This window comes from Oratosquilla oratoria, chromosome 28 (genome assembly GCF_046742065.1).
Source record: "Oratosquilla oratoria isolate Oo_2021 chromosome 28, ASM4674206v1, whole genome shotgun sequence".
Classification (NCBI taxonomy): domain Eukaryota; kingdom Metazoa; phylum Arthropoda; class Malacostraca; order Stomatopoda; family Squillidae; genus Oratosquilla; species Oratosquilla oratoria.
In genome coordinates this window covers 51,284,842-51,304,959 of record NC_134804.1, presented here as the reverse complement: position 1 = coordinate 51,304,959, position 20,118 = coordinate 51,284,842, and the positions used below count along the sequence as shown (strand labels likewise).

The 20,118-nt window shown below is 43.4% G+C and overlaps 1 protein-coding gene across 17 annotated transcripts in view; it reads right to left on the bottom strand.

Moving 5' to 3' along the window:
- brp (ELKS/RAB6-interacting/CAST family member bruchpilot) overlaps nucleotides 1–20,118 on the bottom strand; it is a 696,927-nt gene that overhangs the window by 60,305 nt on the left and 616,504 nt on the right. For 11 of the 17 annotated variants that reach the window (XM_076211499.1, XM_076211493.1, XM_076211481.1 and 8 more), the window contains 3 exons: nucleotides 17,198–17,386; nucleotides 7,994–8,133; nucleotides 4,723–7,474 (listed from right to left, as the gene is read on the bottom strand). In XM_076211499.1, the coding sequence (XP_076067614.1) occupies nucleotides 4,723–7,474; nucleotides 7,994–8,133; nucleotides 17,198–17,386 (3,081 nt within the window). The remainder of the gene's footprint in view (nucleotides 1–4,722; nucleotides 7,475–7,993; nucleotides 8,134–17,197; nucleotides 17,387–20,118) is intronic. The other 6 variants (XM_076211488.1, XM_076211489.1, XM_076211497.1 and 3 more) reach the window with 2 other exon arrangements.

Here is a 20,118-nt window from a genome sequence, read left to right as displayed (position 1 = left end):
GTCATTCTCCACTCATTCCTTTCTCCTGCCTTACCCCTTCCTTGCTCAACAGACATTCCCCTCAAGTTCACTCCATCCACCTCTGCCTTGCACGCCTCGTTTTCTAATCTTTCTTCACGCATTCTTTCCATGTGTCCAAACCATCCCAATACTCTTTCATCAGCCTTATCTACCATCTTCTTTTCCACCCACGCTCTCCTCCACAACCCCACGTTTCTCACATTATCCAGCCTTGTAACCCTTACCATATTTCTCAGACACGTCATCTCAAACACTTCAAGCTTTTTCTCTTTGGTTCTCTAAAATTCCAAGTCTCCGGCCCATACAATGCCGTCAGCACAATCACCCCTTCATAAGATCTCTTCTTTGCATTTATTCTCATAATAATATGATAATAAATAACATATATATGATATATGATAATATATAATAAACGTAAAATAATAATATAGATAATATGCTGTGTCATTCCGACGAATGACTACGCTATTAGCACAATGGTATTGTCTTTGCTTTGTAAAAATCGGTCGCTTATGCAAGGGTTCGAATCCCATTGGTGTAGTTTGCTAATCCATAATAAATAATGATATATATATTATGATAAATAATGATAACAACAATCACAATGTTAATGATAATAATGATAATGATAGATAATGATAATGACAATAATAATTGTAATAAAAATAATAAGATTAACAACAATAGCAATATTAATGATAATAGTAAAAATAACAATAATGATGATGATAATAATGATAGTAATAGTGATGACATTATTATAGATAAGAATTACAATACTATTATTACAGACAAAGCGGTGTTTTCAGAATTTTTTTTAGATGAAAACATTTATCTCGGAAGGAGGTTGGAGCCCAAAGCAGGTGACACAGATGGTGGAGAAAAAGGAGAAAGAATGCGTGAAGGAGATAAAGAGACAGAAGAAAGGAGCAGGAGGAGGAGATGGAGAAAAAAGTCCGAGAGGAGGAGGACAAGTAGAGGGAGAAAGAGGACAATTATTGGAAGAGGAAGGATAATGTGGAGGAGAAAGAGGAGATGGGAAAAGGGGAAGAGGAGGAGGACCAAGAAATGTGACAAAAAAACAAAAAGAAAAAAAAAAACGGAGAAATATAAAAGGGAAAAATTAATAGAGAAAGAACAGTAAGAAGAAGGGAATAGATAGAGTGAACACAGAAATGATAGAGTGGTGTGACATACCAGAATTACAGTAGAAAGAAATGGAATAAATATGGAGGGAAAAACAAAGAGTAGGAAGAAGGAGAGGAGAAGGGAGGAGGAAGAGAAGACAAACGAAGAGAAGAAAAGAGAACAAGAGTAAAGCCAGAAAGAATATATGAAAATTTATAAGAATACAGTGTAGTAAAACAAAATGCATGAAAAATGAAGTTGAATATAAAGAGAAGTAAAAGGAGAAAGGATGATCAATTTACTAAAATATGGAAAAAATAAAACAAAGAAGAAGATATATGAGATAGAAGGTGTAGAAATTCAAGAAGAGAAAGAAAAAGAAAACGAGAGAGAGAAGAGGAAGAAGACAAAGAGAAAACGAAGAAGACGACGAAGAAGAAGGCGAAGAAGAAGAAGAAGAAGACGAAGAAGAAGACGAAGAAGGAAACGAAGAAGAAGACGAAGAAGAAGAAGAAGAAGAAGAAGAAGAAGAAGAAGAAGAAGAAGAAGAAGAAGACGATGAAGACGAATAAGAAGACGAAGAAGAAGAAGAAGAAGAAGAAAAAGAAGAAGAAGAAAAATAAAAAGACAAAGAAGAAGACGAAGAAGAAGAAGAAAAAGAGAAAGAAGAAGAAGAAGAAGAAAAGGAAGAAGAAGAAAAAGAAGAAATGGAGCAACAACAGCAACGAATGGAAAAGAAGAATGTATGAAAACAAAACTAAAGGAAAACAAGAGAAGGAGCAGAAAAGGGTAAAGGAATACATTTCGAAAGAAAACAAAAAAACACCGGTTATCAAACTATCAAAGCTAAGAAACATATAAGTCTTCCAGTGCCAAGAACAGGAAGATAAGTAAGCGAGACAGAGAATAGGAGAATAACAGGGAGAAACATACACGGGAATAAGGTGGAATTGTAGCCTTTAATCTTCATACAAGGGTATCCTATTAAGGAGGTGAAATGACAGTATTGAAACTAAACATTTTCACCACCTTTGACGGACCCTCTTGTATTACGACGCTTGACAACATCTCTCTCTATAAAGAAAAGAAAGAAATAAAAAGGGGTGAGGGGAAGGGTTGTACAGACTAGGAAAGGGGATGTCATATATGTATATGTACGAGTAAATATATGTATATACATAGATACATATATATATATATTTGTGTCATTATGACATTTGGAAATAACACTCCTACTGGGATTCGAACGCTCGCCTGAGCGGCTTGCTTTCTATAAGGCGAAGATCGTACCGTCACGCCACCATGACACCTTCAAAATGGAACGACTTAGTTCACATGCTAATCGATCCGCCGAGGGCACGTAGGTAAAACGTGGTATGCACTGTATTTCATCAAATCCTTTATGCAGGCTAGTCGGACGACTAGCCTGCATAAAGGATCTGATAAAACTCAGTACATACCACGTTTCACCTACATGTAGGTGCCCTCGGCGGATCGATTAGTACGTGAACTAGGTCGTTCCGTTTTGAAGGGTCATGGTGGCGTGATGGTATGGTCTTCGCTTTTATAAAAAGCAAGCCGCTCAGGCGAGGGTTCGAATCCCAGTAGGAGAGTTGTTTCCATATATATATATATATATATATATATATATATATATATATATACATATATAAATATATATGTAAATATATATATATATATATATATATATATATACACATAATATGTGTGTGTATGTAAATAAATTTTCTTGTAGACATGTCTTGTTAAAGGCCAGGGCTAAGTCAGTTTCAGTGATCTTCTTAGTCGTTTTTTTCCACTCGCATTAAAAACTTTTTATATTCCGGCGGTAGATTAAATACAAACCTATCGAGATCCATGGTATATTAACATTAGTTATATAAATACAAAAACGAGCTTTCGGTTGTTGCATATAACCATCTTCAGGCGAACAAACTGACAGGAAAAGGTCCATGTCAAATATGCTCAGGGTTTTTGAGTTCACAGGGGTTTTATGGGTCAAACTGAGGTTGAACTAGGAGAGGGTAGAGTCAGATCAAAGGACTGGGAGGTAGGGGTAGGTGGATTACGGGGTTCTGGGATAGGCCACCATCAATTGTTGTTAAGCGCCGTATTGTCCCGGGGGTTGGGGGTTCCCAAGTGCGATGGAATGTTTGTTTAGAAGTAGCGCTTTTAATGTGTTTGTATATTAATGATTGGTGTGTGTTATGAGATGTAAACTTTCTCGAGGATGTGCTTTTTTTGTGTGTGATTATTACAGCGTCTAGATATTTGTGTATTGCTAACTAAGTCTTGTTTTGTGGGACTTTTGTTGTGGGATTGAGTCATGTGTTTTCGTATGCTATCCTCACAGGTATGCATTGTGAGCCTCCTGCTAAGCGTAGTGGTAACACCAAAGTAAGACATGTTGGGGAGAAGTTTGCAACCTTCTTCAGGACAGGAGTATTGGTATACTACGTTCGCTTGCTTGAGGGTGTTGCGATTATTTGTGAAGTTATTCCTCATAAAGAGACTAGAGATTGCCGGGGTTTTGCACCTGGATAAAAACCTCTGGATAACAAAGAGGAGTCCATCGCACCTGGGCAAAACCCCCCAGGACAATATGGCACATGACAATCGACTATGACTTATCACAGCTCCCCATAACCCACCCCACTTCCAGTCCTTTGATCTGACTCTAACCTCTCCTAGTTCAACCTCACTTCGATCCCCAAAAGCCCTGTGAACTTAAAAACCCAGGAGATATTTGACATGGACCTTTTCCTGTCAGTTTGTTCGCCTGAAGATTGTTGTATGTAACAACCGAAAGCTCGCCTTTGTATTTATATAACTAGTGTTAATATACCATGGATCTCGGTAGACTTGTGTTTAATCTACCCCTGGAATATAAAAAGCATATAAGACGAATGAAAAAAAAATTAGAAGATCGCTGAAACCGACTTATGTATACACATCGGGTAGCCATTACTGAGTGCTCACGTGCAAGTTAGGTCTCAATTTCCTCCTTGATATTTAGTACTGGCACAATCAGGCTATAAGCACTGACATTCGTAACATTGATTAGCATACTAATAACTCAAATTAATTCCAGTAACAATGTGTAAGGATGTGGGAAACCTGCCGTACCATTAAGAACAAAATTTATCGTACATAAAAAATAACTGTCGTACCATCAATAACAAAATTACTATATAACAAGAAAATCAATCACAATGAAATGCAAGACAGTTGTGACGACGATAAATCATCCGGCAGAGCTCTTATGAAATTACTCTAGATATTGGTACTATTATCATTAAGTTGGTATAATTATTGTTATCAATGATAACGGTAGTAACTAAAATGGGATGAGAAATTGTAAAAAATAAACAAGTAAATGAATATATATAAATAAATAACCATTCTTCATGCGCTTGTCGCTTTTAACTTGTTTTTTTCAAAACACGTTTATCATTCTCATTCCATACCTGTTCCCGTCTATTTTCATGCGTTCTTCCTCTTCTCCCTTTCTTTATTACCCCCATCTCTGGTCTCCCCGTTCCCCCAACTGACCTGTTTCTTCTCCAGCTCCGTCACCAGCTTTTCAAGCTGGGACTGAAGCCTCTGCCGTTCTACCCCCGAGTTCTTCAGCTCTTGGTTGGCTTTGTCTAACTCTGTTTTCAGCCGTTTGGTGTCTGGATTGTCTTTGGGGCTGTTGCTTGCCTTTTGCAGCTGCTGTAATTGCTGCTGGATTTGCTGCTGCAGCTGTTGCACTTGCTGCGTTTGCTGTTGTATCTGCTGGCTCTGCTGTTGGATTTGTTGCGTCTGTTTTTGGATTTGTTGGTGCTGCTGTTGGTTCTGCTGGTTGAGCTGTTGGGTTTGTTGGCCATATTGCTGATTCTGTTGGTTAAGCTGCTGAACCTGTTGTGTCAGCTGCCGATTCTCTTGCGCGAGCTGCTGGTTCTGGTGACTTCCCTTCTGGCCCTCCTGGGCTATACTCTGTAATTGTTTCTGCATCTCTTGTACAGCCCTTTCGGCCTGGTCAGCTCTCTGCTTCTCCGAGGAGATTGCTTGCTGTAGCTTCATGCTCTCACCCTCACCCTTGGCATGGTTCTCTTGTAGCTGTTTCTGCAGCTCGGCTAAATCTCTTTCGGCCTTCTCTGCTCTGAGTCTCCCCTTCTCTGCCTCCCCCTTCAGATTGATGAGCTCTTTCTCTTTACCCTGCAGCTGGGTAATCAGGTTCTTCAACTCCTTCTCGGCCTCCTTTTGGATCATCCCGGCCTCCTTCTGTGCCGCTTGCATTGCCTGCTGTGCCTTCTGCATTTCCTGTTGTAATCGTGTCACCTCTTTCTCCGCTTCAGCTCTGAGGGCGTTGAATTCTTTTTCTCTATTCTGCAACTGGCCTTGAAGCCTCTGGATCTCCTTCTCCTTGTTGTCGACTAGATCCTTCGCACCCTTTTCCATCTCTTTGGAAGTGGTGTTCAGGTCTGTCTTTAGTCTCTTGCTCTCATCCCTAGCTTTCTGAAGGTCGGACTCAGATTGTTTGAGCTCCTGTTGGAAGTTCATTAGCATCTCCTGAGACTTCTCAAGCTGTTTTACCAGCTGGTCCCGTTCGATCTGTAGTTGCTTCAGTTCAGATTCCAGTTTTGTGATTTGCTTTTCTCTTCTTTCCACGCAGGAACTGAGTCTCTCCTTCTCAGCTGAAACTTTGCTCAATTCGTCCTTAGCTCGCTCCAACTCCTTGTTTAATCTTATGATTTCCTCCTTGCAACGGTCGAGGTCCTGTGAAGACTTCACTTGTACGGTAGAGGCCTTGCCGATCATCCCCTTAGCTTCATCCATGTCTATCCTTATCCTTTTGTTTTCAATCTCCAGTTTTTCTTTAGAGTCATTGAGTCTCTTGATTTCTGACTGGGATTTCTCTAACCGTTCGTGGAGCTTCTCCAATTCAATTGACATCCTCTCGAATTCGATCTTAGCCGATTCATTGCTGTCCTGGTATTTGATCATGTGGTGTTGAGACCTCTCTAGTTCCTGCGTCAGGCGTTGGACATCGAGTTCAGCCTTCTCCCGACCCGCCTGTGCTCTTGCATGGTCTGCCTGTGCCCTCTCGAGTTTGTCTTTGTACTTTTCAATTTCGATACTAGACTTCTCGACCTCAGCTTTACTCTTGTCCTTAGAAGTAAGTATTGTTTCAAGTTGGTTTTGTGTAGTCTGTAGGTCGCTTTTCAAATGATCGTTCTCACTTTCCAATTTTTCGATCTTCTGCTGGTGGCGGGTAACGGAGATTTGTGCTTTCTCGTACTTGTCCTTGAATTTCTCCTTCTCAATACAAACTCTGTCTAGCTCACCCTCATACTTTTCTTGTGTATTAGAGTATTTGCCCATTTGGTCGTGGCTTCGCTCCAAATCGGTCTTTGTGTTGGTGATCTCTTCACTCAGCTTTTCGCAGAGTAGTTTTGTCTTTTGCAAGTCCACCTGACTTGTATCGTATCTCTCCCGAAGTTTCTCGTTCTCCACAGTAAGCCGTTCCATGTCCTGTCGAAGTTTTTCTGAATCGAGTTGGTACTTGCCCCGGTGTTGGTCCGCCCGATCGATGTCCACCTTGAGTTTGGTTACCTCCTCTTCGTACTTCTCCCTGAGGATCATTTCCCTATCCAAATCCGACTGGGTCTTCTCCATCTTGTCCTTGAGTCGCTCCATGTCAATCTTGAGGATCTCGTAGTCCTCTTTCGTCTTCTCTGTGTTGTCCTGGTATTTGCCCATTCTCACTAAGACGCGATCCATCTCTGACTGGATGTTTTCACATTCCTGTTGTAACTTCTCCTTTTCTGACCGCATCTTGGAGAGTTCAAGTGTGTTCCTTTCGTACTTGTCCTTGTATTTTTCAACCTCGATTTGCAACCTTGCAATTTCCTCTTGATTCTTCTCCTGGTTGCTTTGAGCTTTGCCATACTGCGCCTGCGCTCTCTCTAGCTCGAAGGAAAGCTGGTCTACCTCGTTCTGGAGTTTCTCCTTCTCACTGCCGACCCTTCGGAGTTCGACAGCAGTCTTATCGTACCGCTCTTTCACTACCGAAAGGTCGACATTGAGTCTTTCAATTTCTTCCTTGAGCTTCTCCTCAGCATCCTTCGCCCTTACTGACATGAGACTTGCGCGATCATAGGACTCTTGGATGCGATCATACTCCTCCTGCAATTTGACTTTTTCGTCCTTGACTTTATTAAAGAGTATCTGAGTCTTCTCAATCTCGACTTGGAGTCGCTCTTGTTCTGCTTGTGCAGATTCGAGGCGGGTATGGAGGCGGTAGTTTTCACTCTGGGACCTGAAATCACGAAAAATGGTTTGGATAAACGAGGACCTGACATTATCAACGTTATCATACAGTATTCTTAATCTGCTAACTCTCATGCGCTCTAACAATAGTCACTACATTGCGTTACTTAGATATTCAGTTACTAACGTTAGATAGATTTTCATTCAAATAACGACATGCTCTTTCCCGTCCTAGATATCATTATTTTTATCATTATTAATATCTGAGTGCACAAATTTCATTTCACCCAACCCAATTATGGGTTTTTGTCTTAAACTATCTCCTTCATTTATTTCATCTCTTACCTTCTTCTTTTCAAGAACCCAAAACATGTCACACCCACCTACTCTCCTTTTCACAGTTTCTTCTCACTTTGCCAGTGGCTACTTTACATTTCTTTAGTATTTGTGCGCGTTCTTTCTACTTCCATTTCTATCTATTTCTATCTCCACTTGGTCCCCTTTCATGATCTCTACCCTCGCCCAACCTCCTCAACCCCAGCCCTATATCAAATGCTTTCCCCCTCACTTGTCGAACTTCTCCAAGGCTCTCTCGAACTCGCGATTAACAGATTCTTTCTCTTCTTGGGCCTTTGAAACTTGCGTCTGTGCCTTGTCTAGCTTTTCTCGAAGAATGTCAACTTCGGTGGCTCTGTCATCTCTTTCCATCTGAAAAAAATCATAAGAATTAGAAAGGGTGAAAGCGATGTATCTCATACCTGTGTTGTTTGGATTCATATACTTATATATATATATATATATATATATATATATATATATATATATATATATATATATATATATATGTATATATATATTTGTAGAAAAACAACAACTATGAAACCACAATATTGGGTGACTACGATAATTTGTACTATCGAAAAGATAACAAAAACCTGAGGGTGTCGACCATTGTATAGACGGTTAAGTTGATGTGGACTTAGGAACATCAAATGTTGATGATTTTCAACAAGCCTGACAGAGCCAGGGAGAACCCCCAACTCTTACCCAATATCATAAACAGAATTGGTAATGCACTTGTAAAAGGGAAGAAAGAACAGCAATCCACACAGAAACCAAGACTGTACTTCAAAGTCTTTAATAAACACTTAGTACAAAACATCTTCCTCACGTCTAACTTGTCACTTCTCTAGGTGCACATTCAACAAACTGGTCAGACATCCTTAACTGGATCTTCAGGCACATGAGTACTCCCGGAGATTGAAAAAACAATAACCCTTGATAAGAATAAACAAAAAACTTTGCCACATGAATTTTCAGAAGACACGTTAAACCTTCGTTGCGTAACTCAGGAGCATGGCTAATAATCATCCCAAAATACCTGCAGTTGAATATTACAGACAACGAACAAACCAAGTTTCTCACCCATTTACTGATATGTCCATTCTATTGGTCATGAGCCATATATGATCCAGTGGAGTACACACAGAAAACCTGCTATGGTCAAGGACAAGCTATTCTTGAGATACAAATTATAGATCATTGTGCCAGGAGGTCACGACTGCTATGAGCGTAGTAAGGGCAGCAATGAAAGACCCAGTCAGAACAGGTGCAATACTCCAACTATATAATCAATTAATGAATCTCTAATACAAAATTCATTGTGTGATAAGCGTTTACGGTGACTCATGGAAGTGACTAATTGTACCTACTGGCTACCCATAATGCACCCATTGTCTATCCATGATGTATCCATTAGACACCCATTGCTGACCCAATTGCCGCTTGCCACAGTCAAATGCTGACAATAGCTCATGACAGCAACACCCTGTTGCTTAGGTTGCTATAACATAAGGTGGCGTGATATAGGGACCAGATACCTGATACCACCAGCTACCCAATGACACTCTTATAGCCACACAGATATATATTAATATATACATATTCATACAAGTGTAGAGACTAAACCAATATCAAATATAGAAACAGTGGTTGATGTATAGGCATCCCAAGTGGTATACATTTGTATCTAAACTGTTGCCAAACGACAGAAACCCTGTATCAGAAGTATTGAATCAGCAATTAACACCAAGCCGGCCGAGTGAAGGCGAAGGCTTGCAGTCTGCTAGCTGCAGCGTATCCAATCGGAACTCTTGCAATAGTAAGTTTTACTCAAGTGAGATCGGCTTGTTACCAGGAAGACGTCGTCGATATATCAGGCAGAGACAGGTTTGTCAATGGCATTGAAGATATCTTTCTTCAATATTCCTCTGAAGAAATTACGTTAAATTGTACCCGAGAGAGAAGTTAACTTCACTATCGAATCTAGTCAGAGTATCACGATCACCTTCTTAGACATAATTCAAATTCCTAAAAATCATAAAGCGCTTCTACAAAGAATCGAACAACATTTGTCCTCAACTAAGATGAAAAGTCTTGGATCAATAAAAAGTAAAAAATTTTGTAATTCTATTGATTCTTCATGCAACTCCTTGTATCTAAACAACAAAATTTCCGAAACCTTCATATTGTCAAGTATATCTCTTCTCTTCCTTAAAGAAATATAATCAAACCTTTACCAAAAAGCACCTTAGATGATTCCAATAATATTCCTAATGTTGCAGTTCCCTTTGCCTTAACGTCTTTCATCAAGATTTCTTTCAGCGATATTCTCCCTGACTCGTCTGGCCTTAACACTAAGTCTTACCATCAGAATGGAGTATCCCCTAGCGTTCTTATAAAAAGCAATTGTTGTGGTATAGTTGTGGTGTAATCGTGTAGTTGTTATGGCGCGCTACGTAGCAAGATTCGTGGTTCACGCAGGAGTACAATGGCACCCTTCCACACAGTCCGCTATGTAAGAGTATTACGTATACTAAGCGAGTATCATTACCACATAGACCCATACCATCACGCTAAGACATACACCCAGCATGATAATAACACATTGTATAGTACGACAGCAAGCGTTAGCATGCCGATGCCACATAAACATACTTACGCCCAGAACACAGGGCTACAAAGTACATTTGTAAATTACCTAATTAATACATGGCAGCACCACACGCCCCGCAGGCGCTCCTAAACGCCAGTGTCACGGTCATAGCCATCGGGGTCGCACGCTCCCCCTTTTTATGTGGACTGATAAACCGAGTGATATTTACTTTAATCGTCCTACGCGCTTCACTGTCGCCTCCTCCCTCCCAACATAACATGGCGCAGTGAGTAGGATTCGAGATTACACTACAGTGACAGTAATAAGCGACGATAACTATTATTTGGTAGGCGCCGCTCAAACGATGTGACGACAGTGCGTCACAGTGTGTGTGCAATGTCACACTACGCAGCTTTAGTGAAATGCTCTCGTAGACACGGGGGCGATAATAGTGGTGCTGATATTCCGGCACACAATTAAAGAACCTCGCCAGGGTACCGACACGTAATCCTGCCGGGTCCCTCGCCATGGCGTCGCCCACCACCACGCCGTGACCTACGAGTACACATGGGGCGACGCTGACGTCACGCGACCCACCAGCTGACTCATGTGGGCCACGTTCACCCAACGAGAGGCTCCATACGACGTCAACTGTTTCCTAGCCTTTGTTCTCTAGGGCGCATTCCTACGACGCGCAAGCCCGAATCATGGCAGAACAGAGGGGTTCATTGTCATAACTAGAGGACGACGTCGACGCACCCCACCCCTTTATCCTCACCCCAAACGTGACGTCCTCACGGGACAGCGGTGTAGATATCGCCCAGCTCGTCGCAATTATGTAGGATCGGAGGAGAGAGGACAACGACAGGAACGACAAGAGTCGTGGATGCGTTGCAATCTCTTTCGGCTCTTGGCACCCTCGCAACAACTTCCTCGTCCAATCAGATGTCATCTAACGCTTCCCTGGTCCCGTCAGCTGCCAACGTCTCATCAAATATCCTACTACCGGGCGTCCCCAGCTCGTCTCAATTGCAAGCAGACGCTCCCTTTCGGACTTTCCAACTGTGGCGTCCCTGTTCGACGAACTATGCAACAGTGGCTGATCTCACAAAGATGTCGCGCGAGATACATCTCATACAGCTTGAGACGTACTTCAAAGTCCTGCAGAACGAAGCCTTCCACTGTCGGGCAGTACTTCGCTGCAACAAGCATAAGGTGAGACCCTTGATAAATTCTACGGTCGACTGAAAAACCTGGCAGAGGAAGTGAATATGTGGACCGGTAACCCGATTACTTTTTCTGAGGCCTAGATGAAGATGGTAATACTCATGGGCGCCAGGGACGAGGATTTTGAACAACGCCTCTGCTCCCTTATCGCAGGTACATCACTGTAGGATGTAATGACCTGATGCCGCTCACACGATGATTAACAGCCTCAGCCATTCTCGCCCCCCCAAGCCTATGCGCCGTCTACGCGTACAAGCAAGCTCAGCGCTGGACGCAAATGGACTCGTCACAGCAGTCTCCAGGCACGCGCTCGCAAACTAGCGATCCCTGCCAGTCATGCAACCGCCGGCACTACCCCGGGAAATGCCGGGTGGCTGACAGTACCTGTTCCAACCACGGGCACAAAGGACACCGCCCTCGTACCCCCCAAGTGCCCTGCCAGGGCCGTCCGATGCCGCGCCTGCAATAAAAGAGGTCCCTGGGAGAAATACTACAAGTCTGCCAAGGATCAGGAACAGGGCTACCACGGTTCGTCAAGCTCCTCCACAGCTTTCCCTTCCAGCAAGAAAGACAGCAGTTGCCGCCATGTGACTGACGATTACCATAGCTCTTCGACGCCCGTCTGCATCCGTATTCACTTCGGAAACATGTCCTCGAGTTTGCATATGGTACCTGACACAGGTGCGAACGTCGCGATGATAGGCACTCGACACCTAAACATGCTCGGTATACCAGGGCTTACAGCTCCCATCCCCGGTGCCCATGTTCACAGCCGATGGCTCACACATGTCATCCAAAGTGGGATCCTTCCGGACCACCATGACATTTGGTGACATGGGCTGCGTCGCCGATTGACTTCCCGAGACCCATACTCGCGGTGACACATATGAACAGGTGTACCGATTTACCCTTCCCTACTACTAGTTAGCCATCCACCGCTCGCGACTACTTCCTACGTGAACTTAGCGACGTGCTGGTCTCCATAAAGGACCTCCGCACTGCGCTCCTGGAAAAGATGGTGGGTCCCCCCATGAGAATCCACCTGAGAGCTGATGCGGTGCCCTTCGCCATCAACACACACAGGCTGATACCGCTTGTTTTTCAGAACCAAGTGAAAGAGGTACTGGACTTCATAGTGCAGCAAGGTATTATCACGCCTGTCGGTGAGGAACCTTTGGATTGGGGCCACCCGATGGTCCTCATGGGCAAGAGTAACGGCGTACGTATCTCGGTGGACCTGACCAAATTCAGCTTTCAGGTATCACACCCCACCTAGCTCTTACCCACACCGTTCGCAGCGGTCCGCAGCGTCACCCCGTCCGCGAAGTACCTTACAACGGCGGACCCCTTACATGGTTATTGGCAGATGGAACTCGCCGATGAAGACCATCATTTCACCGCGTTCATCACCCCTTACGGGCGGTACAAGCACTGCCGGGGACAGATGGGCTTTGTGGCTACCGGCTACGTCTATTGCCTCCGGGGTGACATGGCTCTACAGGGCGTCGCAAATTGCGTGAAAGTGGTGGATAACATCCTCCTGTTTGACGAAAACCTCCCCTCTCGTTTCTGGAGGATCCACCAAATGGTCACTAGATCCCGCACCTACGGAATTTACTCTCAACAAAGAGAAATCCACGGTCTCCGCCCCTAGTGTCAGCTTCTATGGCTACGGACTCTCCGCCGACGGCACCTTCGCTGACGAGGACGAGGTCATCGCCTTACGGGATTTCCCCACGCCCGCCAACTTCACCGACCTCCTCTTTCTCATGGGCCTAGTAAACAGACTAGTGGACTTCACCCCGGATATAGCGACGGCAGCTCAACCCTTACGGCCCCTAATGAGCCCTAAGCGCTCATTCATCTGAACCATGGATCACGACAAGGCTTTTGCCGACGTCAAACAAGCTCTGTCGTCACCGCCCCTACTGGCACCCTTCGACACCGCTCTGCCAGTTGTTCTTCAAACGGATGCATCGCGCCTCTACGACATCGGGTACGCCCTCCTCCAGGACCATGGCCAGGGGCGCATGCATCTCGTTCAGTGTGACTAGCAATTCCTGATGGATGCCAAAACGTGCTGCGCCACCATCGAATTGGAGATGCTAGCCGTCTCCTGGGCCACGTCCAAGTGCTATATCTGTTCGGTTTGCCCCACTTCACGATGATACAGAACATTTTCTGCTAATCCTCATCCTCAACCCCTACACCCCGGACATTGTGGAGAACCCCAGCCTCCAGCGGCTAAAGGAGTAGTTCTCGCCCTTGGCCTGCATGGCGGTATGATGCGCCAAGAAGCGGCTCTGCATCCCAAACGCCTTTTCACGAGCTCTGGTCTCCAGCACCACGTCGGAGGACAAGACCGACTATGATCAGACTGTCGTACACGTCAAGAGCGTCATCACTTGCAATGCCATCGCTCACGGGGACCAATCATCGCCCGCTTTCAACGCTGACGGGACACTTTAGGAACTCCGGGCCGCAGCAAGGATGGACCCTGCTTAGGGTCACCTATTTACCTGCGTGTCCTCCGGGTTTCCGTCCAATCGCTTCTCCCTCCACAGCTCCATCCTCCTTTATTGGAAACTCCGGGCCGACCTCTACGCTGACGGGAACTGGTGTTGTACGGCCAGCGCATCGTTGCCCCCACCGCCATGCGGAAGCGTACAATGGTCCGCCTCCACGACAGCCACTACGGCGCTAAGGCCACCAAGCGACAGACTAAGTAAACCCTCTTTTGGCTAGGTATTGTCTCAAGACATCAAAAGCACGGTGAAGGCTTGCGAGTCCTGCCAGATGATACACCCCATTCAGTAGCAGGAGGGCCTACTGCGCGACAACCGCCCCACCCGGCCCTTCGAGCCCGTATCTGCCGACTTCTTCCACGTTGTAGGAGGGGGGTCATTTCTGGCTATCGCGGACAGGCTCTCTGGCTGGCCCATAATTGTTCCCTGCAGCCAGGACAACACGTCTTCCAGAGTCATCCGCATGTTTTTCCGTTATTTCCGGGGGGTAGATGTCCCCCTCCGCCATCGCAACGACGGCGGCCCCCCTTTCACCAGCGCTGAATTCAACCGTTCCACGGAACGCTGGGGCGTCTACCACATGATCACCTCACCGAACTATTCCCAGTCCAACGGCTATGTCAAGACGGCTGTCAAGGCGGCAAAGCACTTCTTCCTCAAAACGGCGCATACCGGGAACATTGACTGTGAGCTGTTTGACAGGGGCATCATGGAATTACGCAACACCCCATCCCCTGTTGGCCGCTCCCTGGCTCAGATCCTGTACGATCACCCCCTGCATACATGCGTCCCGGTCCACCCAGATTCCTTTTTGGATTAATGGCAGTCTATATCCGAGGACTGCGATCGTCGTGCCGCTACCCGGGCTGCCCAGGTGCACCGTCGTTAAGACGGGCACGCCCGGCCCTTCCCAGAGTTGAGTATCGGCCAGCGCGTGCGGATACAGGACTGGACGTCCCTCCGTTGGGACAAGGTTGGGAGAGTTAAAGGCAGCGGCAGGTCCAGGGAGGCTCTGGTGGCGCAACCGACGTCATCGCCGACCGGTGCCCCCGCCACTTAGTGATGATCCCGTAGCCCCTGCGTCCCCTCCCTCGGTGAAGGACTTTAGGTCCTCGTGGACGAATTCACCCACTGACACCTCGTCTATCGCTAAGATTGATGAACAAGGAGACCCCTCGTGATGGTGCTACGAGCGCGGATTTGAGGTGTAGTATAGTTGTAGTATAGTTGTAGTGTAATAGGGGTGTAGTTACCATGGCGTGGAACGTAGCAAGATGCGTTGTCCACGCAAAAGTACAATGGCACCCTTTCATACAGTCCGCTATGTAAGAGTATTACGCATACCCAGCGAGTACTACATAGAGCCATACCATCACGCTAAGACATAACCCAACATAAGAATAACTCATCATATAGTACGAGTGCAGGCGTTAATATGCCGATGCCACATGCACGTAGTTACGCCCAGAGTACATGACTACTAAGTACATTTGTAAATGACCTAATTAACACCTGGCAACATCGCGCGCCCCGCAGGTGCCCTTAAGCGCCAGTGTCACGGTCATAACCATCGGCGTCGCACGCGCCACCCTTATTATGTAGACTGATAAACTGAATTATGATTACTTTAATCGTCCTACGTGTTTCACTGTACCCCACCCCCTTTGCATAACAATTCCGTGCTGATTTTTTATCGAGGTAAACTTTCTTTCCTCTGTCTATTTACTTGTTTTTGTCATTTATAGTGCAAATACACTCAGCCTGTGCCAATGGAGGATTATAGCTATAAGCCCTCCAGCTATTGTCCTACATCTATAATTTCGTGCCTATCTAATTTTTTTTTTTTTTTTTTTTTTTTATCGTGAACTTCATTTGATCATCAGTTCGGATTACGTAAAAGACTCTACTGGAGATATTCTAAAATTTTCGACTCTTGGTGATCCTCTTTATGCTGGTTGTGAAACCTATGTTGTTGCGCTGAACATGTAAAAACATTTGGTAGATTCTTGCGCTTTTGCTGACAAAATTTCTACGGTATCTATTCTCTTCTCTGCTCCTTCATTTTTTTTCCTTCCAACTATTCTACAGCTGCTGTTAGAAAAGATTACTGCTCTTCTCCTGTGGCTAACCTCTGGTATAACATATGTACGTTGAATCTCTTACTCCTCTTGTCCTGTTTATAAATGACTTACTTGGTGACACATCTTCCCTCATATACACTGATACTAATAGTGCTAGTCTCCACTCTTCTACGGGATTCTCCATGTATCTTCAATCTAAGCTCTAACGTTTCAGAAAGATCGTTGCAGAACACCTGACTTCAAACGTTTCTTCTCTGACTGGGTCAGAAAAATGAGCAGTGCTTTCAGTATACTTCTGACACTAAGCATGCTCAGTTTATTCTTTATTAGTCAATTCAACTGAAACCTTACATGTCAGTCACTGGTAGAGCAACTTCAATGAAATTAGGTGTTCTGTACCGCTTTCAAAATTTCCGAGCTCCAATTCCGCTGCTGACCCTGTGCAGAAGAATTATTTGCATGTCTCAATATTGGGTATTTGATTTAAACTGTCCTTTTAAGTAAGGTGGAGTCCCAATATTCATACCTTATTAGTGCTATTTTTTTTTTTTTTTTTTATGAATCCAACCTCTTCTTGTTCATACTAATTTTGCATCTCGCTCTTTTTTTTTCTTTTTTTTTTCTTTTTTTTTTTTTTTTGTTCACGGTCACTTTTTTTTTTTTTTTTTCATTGGTCTCTCTTTGTCCGCAATGATATTGCATTTCAATATCTTCTTTCGCTATTTTCACCATCATTGTTCTTTTGAACCTCGTAACTAAGTACTTTCGCCTTCTTGTGGAATCATATAATTTAAGATTTTTTTACATGACCCATTTTCTAAACAGTATTTGCAAGTCAATCACTAGATCTTTGTTCCATCCAAACAAACACACACAAACACACACACAAAGATATACACGTGTTTTTACAAATATGCAAAATTCTCTCTTTCCAGAAAAGAAGAAGAATAGTCTAATTTGAGCGGATGGAGACATTTAAGAGGACCACACAAACATCAATTTACCATAAGTTTCTGAACTTGCGTCGAGGTCTTCTCATACTTTTCCTTGAGCATCTCGATCTCGGAGTGCGCGTTGTCCCGATCGCGTTGCGCCTTGGCCAACTGCGCCTGAAGGAGATCAACTTTCTCGTGGATTGCCTCCGCCTCTGTCACTGCCGTCTCTTTTTCTTTTTGCATTCTTGCCAGTTGAGTCTACCAAAGAAGACAAACAATTATAAAAATCGAAATTGGTGTTTTGGCTACAAAATTCCTATTGGTCTTTTCCCACTTCTACCGATACAAGAGTTAAAGTTACATTGACAATTAACATCTTCTTCCCTCCTTACGGGACGACCAATGATTTACAGAGGCATAATTGATACTCTTGTTTGCTTTTACTCACGCCAAAACAAAAAATGAAGAAAGATGTAACCGTCTGTACATTCATATACCATGACATTGTTGGGTAGCATGAAATAGCGTTGAGCGACCAAACCATTCTACAAGGTCAGCTATTTTACTCAACAGCCTACTCAGGATCGGTCACGTAAAACCAGTTTCCTGTTGGACCTTGCTTGTGTACAAACTAACTACTGGGATGGTCATGGAAACGTCTAGCAATTATCTACATTTCTTTGTGGCGTTGGTTAAGGTTGTTTTTATTAGGTCAAGGGTGATAATAAAGGGAAGAAACTTTTTCTCACGCTTTCCTTACCCTTACTCACGTCTATGTTGAATGAAAAGAATTTTACTGATATATGAGACATGGCCATATACTCTTTGACTATTTTTGGATTGTAAGGGTGAGAAAAAATTGCAAACATAATGCCAAAGGCTACAACTTATTAGTATCTTCAACACGTTGGCACATTTTACACATTTTCTCATATTGAGCTCATTAACACGAAGATAACACTTCCAAATTAGCCAGTCTTGATTCTTGGAGTTTTGTTGATGTCACCAGGGATATTTATATACTTCTCAAGCGGCCTCATTACATTTACAGAATATATTAATTATTCATATTTTTCAGCTTATAATCGTAGCATCTTTCAAGTAAAAGTTTTCATTGTTTATTTTCTAGAATGTCTTTTTAATCGGTTGGGAATATATTAAATAGTCTTGGCGCACAATTTTCAAACATTCTACCTCCCGTCATTTCAGGGGACCGTGATCAAACATTCGATATTTATCTGATAATCTCTTACTCGTGTCAGTGAAAAATTCAAACGAATTCAGCCTTTCAAATATCTAAGTTTTCAGAAACTTATAATTTAGTGAGAAGACATCTTGAACATAATTTTCATTTTTATTGGGAGCTGGTGAAGGGATATTTCAGAAGCTATTTTGTCATATTGAGTTTTCTTTTTATAAAACGATAAGTTTTATTTAGTATATTCTGAACAGTCTTATATGTTATTCCATAGTTACAGTGGTCTAATTCTGAGATTATATAGTCATGGATCATCAACCTCTTGTTTTTATTTATATTTCTATAGACACAATACTTAGTTTTATTGTATTCAGTACGGGTTTCCACATATCTAATTCATCGTTTATCATTGTACCCAAGTGAATTTATCGTCCATTCTTAATCATTCTCCACTCGCACCTATCTACTGCCTTCTCTCTTCTCTGCTCAAAAGACGTTCTCCTTTAACCCAATGCCCCCTTCATCCCATCCATCCATCTCATTCTTGGTCTTCCAATAAAGTTTACTCCGTCCATCTCTGCCTTCCACACTCTCTTTTTCTAGTCTTTCTTTACTCATTCTTTCATATGACAAAACCATCCCAGTATTCTTTCATCAGTCTTATCTAACAGCTCCCTTTCCACCCATTCTCCTCCTCACTTCCTCTTTTCTTGCTACAGTGGTGCCTTGACTTACGAGTTCAATTCGTTCCGTGACTGAGCTCGTAACTCAGTTTGTTCGTATATCAAATCAGTTTTCTTCATTTGAATTAATTGAAATGCCATTAATCCGTTCCAGCGCCCAAAATGCCACCTTAGTATTTTTTTACGTGTCTTTAAATAATATTGTACTGAAACAAAATAAAAGCAAATTAACACACAATAAAAGATAATGTAAAGAAATAAACAGGTTTTATAAAGAGTAAGATATCGGACGACTTGAGCTAACGTTAGATACGTGCTGGCGGGGATGGAAGGTGGAAGAGAGCGATGAAGTTAGAGATATTTTGCTTCGTGCTCTTTCGGTCACTTTCGTTCACTTACTTACTACACTTAATGCTGCACTTTATCCCTGAACTTAATTGGTACATTACAGTATTCTTTTTTACTTTCGCTTAATTTTCTTCACTGGTTTTTGCTTTAACGCTACGCTTTCCTCATTTACACCTGCAGGCCGTTTCAAGAAAAACCTGTCCAGGGAAGTTTGTTTTCTCCTCCTTTCCAGAATGTTTCAGAAATGAGTTAGGCAAGTGTCATTAAATAGCTCCGATGCACGACCGGTTGCAACTTTTTCTTGGTGCTTCCTTTCAATGAACTGTGAAAGACTCTCCCACATTACCAATATTTCCTTTATCTCATTTGTAGAGATAACATTCTTTTGCTCTGGCTCTTCCTCGGAATCAATTTCAATCAAAACTTTCGTATGCTGCTGCTCTTGTAGCTCCTTTAACTCCTCCGTCGTCAGTTCCTCGGAGTACTCCTCGATAGGCTCATTCACGTCTCTTTCTTCCAGCTCCAGGCCCAAGGTCTTTCTGAGGGACGCAACTCCTCCTTCGCTGGTACTTCGGGTTCGGGTTAGACTCCTTCGAAGCCCCATTCAGTCACAACCTTAGGCCACAGCTTCTTCCATGCAGAGGTCAAGGTCCTCGTTGTAACACTTTGCCAGGTCATATCAATAATTCCGAGGTATGTCACGATGTTGTAGTGATCCTTCCAGAACTCTCGAAAGGTGAGTTTTGTGTTCTCCGTGACAT